Below are 6964 nucleotides of genomic sequence, written 5' to 3'. Positions count from 1 at the left end.
GTTTTATTTTACTGCAATGTTTGGTTTTTCTTTCACAACTGCTCAATTTGACTCGAACATGTTAGTTTTACGTGAGATTTGTGGATTTTTAACATTGAGTTTTAATAAAACTGATATTTTGTAAAGAAAACCCCTGCAGTCAGTGCATTCTTATGTTTTCTAAACGCTCAAACATTTCCATGAAGCTGGAGAGAAAAGAAGTCCTATTTTAAGGCCAATCTTGTGGAAACATCTTAGGAGAGAATAAATATTTACTTTCGCTAAAAAAAAGTCTAGAACTTCCTTTTGTATTTGAGGCAAAGGAAATGGTTGAAAAGAGATTCTCAACCCCTTTTTTTTCTATTTATAAAGATTCAAGAAGGTCCGTCTGAAGAAGATGGAACGGAAGCATAACTTTGTTTCTACAGATATTTTTCTTCCATCGTCCATCCTCCTTGCTGTTAACGTTTTTTGAGTTTGACTGAAGGTCAAGCATCAAATGCAAGGCGGTTTTGTGTGCTCAACCTTTATTTAACCAAGTCAACAACACATTTTCAGTTAAATAATTACATTAAAGGAACAAAAAAAACTGTGAGGCACATTAAAACAGCATGCACAGTATAAAGACGTTTGTTGGCGTTTGTTGACAAGTGGGACCTTTGGGATGGGGAGGGTCAAATTCTATGACCATAAATGAACAACTGAGTCCAAATATGAGGAGGTTTTCTGAATCCTGAGCATTTGGAAGTGGGTTTAAGACGGGTCAACAGGGAGTTCTGCCGCTCAGCAGATGAAATGATATTAAGTTGGAAGGGAAGAGCGTTCTAAACAGTTTTAAAAAGAATTTCCGCCAATGAGTGACACATTAAATACTTACAGTTGAGGTCACAACATTTGGGCCTATGAAATGAGTGTGAACACTCCAGAAAAAAGTTACAAAGTTTCTCAGGGGAACACTGCTGGTTATCTTCCATGCTGCCCTGCCTTAAAGTCCCACTGCGATCATCGTTTGACTTATTTTCAAAGCGTTCCCAGTGGTCTTTTTAATTATGATGATAACATTTTTAGCCAAAATCTAACAACGTGTCTCTTTCTAGGACATAGTTTATACAGCGTGGTAGAAGTTAATTAGAAGTGTATCTCTGATTGTGGGCGGTACGGTTGGAACGGAGAAATGTCACGCCCACAATCAGGGAGCTTGTGGCTCACCCATTGTATTTTCTCTGTCAGAAATGCATTGTTTTTCCTGATTCACAACAATAAACACTCAGAAAAGCAATTTTCAGCTTAATTATCTTTATATTTGTCCTCCATCATCAGAAAAGTTCCAGAAAAAAAAAAACACACAATTTACATCAAAATGGGTTATTAATTAACTAAAAAAAAGGGAAACCGTGGATCAAAAAATAAAGTTCTATAATTTAAAGAATTTAAAATGATCACTTTTACTCAAATTAAATGTTTAAATTGATTGTTTACTCAACTTAAACATTGAATTTGATTAAAACAAATATTTTTAAATGTAACAAATTACAGAAGTTTTGTTGAACAGATCCAATGTTTCACTTTTTACAGTGTAGCATAAGCTCAGTTGCCATTACACACAATTTGATAAACAAATGTATAATTTATTTAAACATGACAAAAGGCATCAGTAGAGGTCTGCAACCTTTAACCCTAAAAGAGACATTTGGACCAGTTTGTTAACAGACTAACACCAGCAAGAACCACAAAATCCCACTTCACTGTTTAGAAAAATACTTTATATCGTTTTGTGAGCATTAAACCATATATATATATACCATGTAGTTTCTTAATTACTTACAATAACTGAATAAAACAGTTTATAGTTTTCTTTTTAACTAGTTTTACTTCTGAGCAAGTTCCTTTCAAAATAAAATGCACCCTGTGTTAAATAGAATTTTCCTGCGGAAGATTTCCCTAAAAAAATAAAGCCAAATCTTTAATTAAGACTTTGATACGCCTTCATTCTTTCTCTCCATGTACTATCGAGTACATCTTTTATCTAAAATCTAATTAAAATGTGTGATTTACGTTAGTTCTAATAACAGACCCTTTTGACAACAGATTAAACCTTTTACTATCACTTAGATTGGTTATATGGCATGCTAAAAATATAAATGACAAAACTTTATTAACTAAAACAAATTTACCAAAATTGAAAAAAAATAGAAAAATAAAAATCAATCTTTTTCTTAATAGCCAGAGCAACAAAGAAGAGATGAAGCGGATCCAGCGGGGCCACCTTTAACACGCTTGATCTCCTCCAATGTTATCAAGGATGGGTGGGCCTGCTTAATAGGAACCAGGTGCTTTAGGGGAAAGCCACCACCTGGAGCTTTTTCCGGTGCTTTTATCGCCGTCCCAAGAAAACTAAAATGATTCCAGTCCAACAGGAAGCCTGTGTGTAGATCCATTAGTGTACTTTAGGGTTCACTTAGGCTTTAAACACTGTGGCTTTCTGTTTTGTCGTCTTATGTTTCTCCCATTTAAAATAATAAAAAAAATAATAAAAAAAATAAGAAAACCATCTTTTTATTTTCAGTTTACAAAAAAACAGTTTGTCATTTAGTTATTTACATGCAAAGGTAATAGTCTAAACATTTAAGAATCTCTTAAGAATTTCTTTTAAATATTTACATTTATCAACAAAACAGTTTAGATCTACAAATCTCTGAGTTCATGATTGACAGACATTGAAACGCTCATGGTAACGTTCAATTTCCAAGTGGTTTTCATAAACTGCTTCTGTTTGCTGCCAAAGAAAAAAAGAAAAAAAACATTAGATCAGAATTAACATTTAGAGATTCAGTCTCTGTTTTAATAACACTTAGTTCAGTCAAAATGAAAACTTAGCAACTGAGAAGAAAAATACTATTTTAAGATCTTTAGTTGTTAAGCCATTTTCCCTTCAAATCAATTAAGGTTGATATTTATTTCCAGCTATATAAATAATGTAAAGTTATTAGGGCCGCAGATCACCCCTCACCACCCCTCCATGACATCTTTTTCTAGGCACTGACTGAGTTTCTGCTTTAGGAGCTCACTCTCCGCCATTCCGGTCAAAATCACTAAAACCCACTTTTTTCAAAATGGCTGCTTTTCTGTTTGTTTTATCTCCATAGCAACCATTTTACGTTTTGGTCGCCTGGAGGTGACGAACCCGTCTATATGATTTTTAAAAGATTTGGCTAAAATAAACGGTTGGATTTCCTTGGCAACGGATGTTTTTTTTTAGTAGCCACAGCCATATTCCTGCTATAGTCATATTGTATGTTATATTGGTTCATTCAGTTTAAGCGACACATTTGAGTATTATATTTTCACTATATTCCAGGAAGGACAGAAACAAGGAAACGCCTCTATTGCGAGTTTGAGGTCCAATAAAATTCTGCCCTACCACTCCATTTGGAGGGGTATTTGTAGTGCTAGGGTTGTCCAAAATCATTTTTTTAAGGGGAAACTCTCGTTCCGTGTCGCACTGTGCTACAGAGGAGAAGTGCTTTTTTGCACGTGGGGGCATTCAGAACCAAAGAAGTTTACATTTAAATGTAAGTAATGATTTTTTGTTTTACTATGACCTTTTTAAAGTTATAAATCCACTTTTATGTATATTCGAGAGCTAGAAGCTCCATGCTGACCGGCGAATATTTATGGCGTGAGAGTGGAAGTGACGTCCGAATTCGGAGACACTATCTTTTCATAACTCCAAGAAGGAAAGAATTCGGACTGGTTCTAAATTTATAGGTGTAGCTAAAGGTGATTTTTTTTTTTATTTATGACAAGGTCAAAGGTCAACAAAACTTTGGCTGTTATGTCCGAACTCCTTCACTACTCGCTAAATGGTGCGATTGCTACTTATAGTGCTGTCCGAATCTATAATTCCTAGCAATCAGATGCAATTTCTTCAAGGAATTGCAAATCTAGTTCCATTATCGAGTACCCTAGAAATTTCCCAGAATTCTCAGCGAAAAACCACTGTGCATCGATTCTCACTAGATTTGGGAATAGGGACCACAATAAATTGCGTTTGAAAATTCTGTGGGACAAAAAAAGAGTTTAAATGATTTAAATGTATTTTTTAAATAAACCATCCACATTTTCATCATAAGAACACAGTGGATTCATGAATAATCATCATAAAATACATGTATTGTTTAGGTTTTTCCTTTGTAAAATCTGTGATGTCATTTGCCAATTAAAAAAAAGAAAAAAGGAGTGGGCATGATTGTTTTTTATTCGTTAGGGAGTAGAGAGGAAAATTGTACAAAGCTTTAAGCTCGTGTTGTGTGTGAACAAAAGTTTACTTTCCCAAATTGTGGGAAAATGTGGAAATCACCAAATGTAACATTTTACCACAAAATGGACGCCAAGCCGTTGGTCCTTTGGCCATCAGATAATAATTTAAAAACTTTGGATTTCCCCAAATTTTGGTTTTGTCTTTGGATTTTTATTTTTTACATTTCTGAGCCCCATTTTTTATTTATTTTTATTTTTTTACAACAGGAAGTCCTTCACTACGCCAAAATAAATTTTCCCAGACTACTAGCACATTTTAGAGAGTTTTGAGCATGTGGCAGTGGTCTCATTTTCACCTAAAGGTGCAGTAAGAAGGAAGAATTTAAAAAACAATCTGGTCTTTACAGTCCAGGACTGCTGCGGGACATAATTATTAGTGACATATGGCATGAAGGGGTTAAACTTGAGTGTTTAAACTTAAACTTGTGCCTTTTGGGAGTAAAGTATTTCCTGTTTTTCTCCTCAACCCTTCAAGTCTTGTAGTTGAGCTTTACCACACAGCAGGAATGCTTTTTTAATAAGCAGTGAGTGCTTTTGTCCGCACAGAAGCTTTTATTTCTGCAGACTAAACACTTCATGTACAAATTTATAGTTACCTTTTTTGGTCTTAAAGAGCGAATAATCTTTCTGCAAGAAAACAAATCATATTTTTGTTACTAATCCAGGATTTCTTTTTAATCACATTGTGAAGGAAGGTAGAATGAAACAGGACTTACTTTGGTTTCTGTTTAGAGGAGCGTCTCAGCGTAACCACACAAACCATTAAGAGCAGGACGCACACAGGAACGGCAACAGCCGCGACAATAATGTAAATCTGAAAGTTTTCAGGTTCCTCTGTGGAAAGAGGAGAAGAATACAACATAAAAATGAAGAAAAGTTCAAAAACTGGTACCAGTTGTGCAACAATAAAGACTATTGCATAGAAACGCGTTTCCTAAAATGCTGCACAGCTGAGAAACCGCAGACGGGTGTTGCGCTGCAACAAATAGGGTTAAAATAAACTCAGTTAATGAAATGTGTGAAGTGTCTTTATATCTGTTGATGCACAAAACAATTTCTCATTGAATTCAACTTTAGAAGCCAATTTGACCGAATATTGAAGTAGGTTTTTAGTAGAACCTAAACATAACAGTCACCATTGATAATGTTAAATTTTCTTCTATTTACGGAGAACTTAAAACAGAATTCTGTGGCCCAGAACTTCTCTGCCAGAAAAGAAAAGTCCTGACATTTTTTGTTCAGCTGCTTTGTTTACATTACCAATCTAGATCTTTAACTCTGCTTTAATCATTTCTTGGGTTTTGTTTAATATTTTAATTTTTGTTCTGCTTTTTGTTTTGCCTTCGACTTCCCTTTTGCACTGCAGAGAATTGAGAGACGGGAAATTTGTTTTGCAGAATCAGTGTTCTTTGAAGCAGTGATGCTTTAATGTTGAGTTCAAATTGCTAACACGGGGATATTCAAAGTCCACAAATGCAACCCGTGTTCAAATTCAGTTTTGGTTACAAAATCAAAAATATCTGGGCCCCAGCAGTTCCTGAGAACCCTGGTTATTATTTCTTGATCCTGATGGGCTAAATTACTCTATAAGCCGTTTTAAACCAGTAGCTACTTGAGAACCTTATGGGCCAAAAGAGAAGAAAGTTGTTTCTGAAATCAAAATATGATAAATTGTGTCATTTAATTTTAGGAGTTTAATGAGTGAGCGTTTAATTATTAATAATTCATATTAACCCACATTTAAAGATTTGTTTTAATTCTATTTCATGTCTTCAAATCAGAAATTCCCCATCATTTTAAGTATATTCAAATTTATTTATGTTCTAGGTGAAGAAATACAAAAATAGCCCATTGCAAAACTGATTTCTTTAAATTAATTTAATTTACATTATTAATAGATCCAGAGTCAGTTGAATTGGCATCCCACGTGATCTGGAGAACATCTTTGGGACTTTCTCACTCAAAAATAGCTAAATAAAGAAAACATAATCTGCTGACTTTCCCCACCACAGTTAAAACAACATAAATAAACTAATTTACTAACTTTAAATTTAACATTTATCCAAAGATAAATAAAGAAATGAATATATTTTTATGATGAATCCTCTTTGATGTTTGTGTTGCCTACATTTATGTGCAGAGGTTGTTGGTGCTGTGGTCACAAGATCTTCTTTAATATAAATTGAATAATATTTCAAATGTCTTCATGATCTTGCAGCTTCTTATCTGTCAGATCTTTTAGTACAATATGATCTTCCAGCATTGATCTGCTCACCATTCTTACAGCAAAAAAACAAAATTTACAGAGAGGCCTCTTTTCAGGCTTATGGGCCTCGTTTTTTGTTAGCGGTCTCTAAGAAAAAGCTTAAAAGGTAACCAAACAGGAAAGTTGGAGGTTGACTCCACCCACAGCCGAAATTTGAAAATCTAGTCAGATGGGTGAAGCTGGAGAAGAGGACTGTTATTACTGGAGCTGCAGATCATGGACTTCTATTCTGAAATGACGTGGGTCTTACATGGTTTGACCATTACAAAATTCAACTGTAATACCTCAATTCAACTTGTAGGGGGCAGCACACAGACGGTTTTTGAATTTATTTTCAAAATGAACATGTAGTAAACATGAGGGAAAAACAAAATTAAAAAAATGGACAAAAAAAAAAAA

General features: G+C 34.3%; 1 protein-coding gene across 3 annotated transcripts in view; it reads right to left on the bottom strand.

Moving 5' to 3' along the window:
* Positions 1–2572: 2572 nt before the first annotated feature.
* Positions 2573–6964, bottom strand: part of LOC112154738 — a 20980-nt gene continuing 16588 nt past the window's right edge. For all 3 annotated transcript variants that reach the window (XM_024285878.2, XM_024285877.2, XM_024285879.2), the window contains exons 4-6: positions 5016–5133; positions 4896–4926; positions 2573–2755 (exon numbers count right to left, since the gene is read on the bottom strand). In XM_024285878.2, the coding sequence (XP_024141646.2) occupies positions 2681–2755; positions 4896–4926; positions 5016–5133 (224 nt within the window). In that variant the 3' untranslated portion in view covers positions 2573–2680. The remainder of the gene's footprint in view (positions 2756–4895; positions 4927–5015; positions 5134–6964) is intronic.

This window comes from Oryzias melastigma, linkage group LG21, assembly GCF_002922805.2.
Source record: "Oryzias melastigma strain HK-1 linkage group LG21, ASM292280v2, whole genome shotgun sequence".
Lineage (NCBI taxonomy): Eukaryota > Metazoa > Chordata > Actinopteri > Beloniformes > Adrianichthyidae > Oryzias > Oryzias melastigma.
This window is presented reverse-complemented; position numbering and strand designations above follow the sequence as displayed.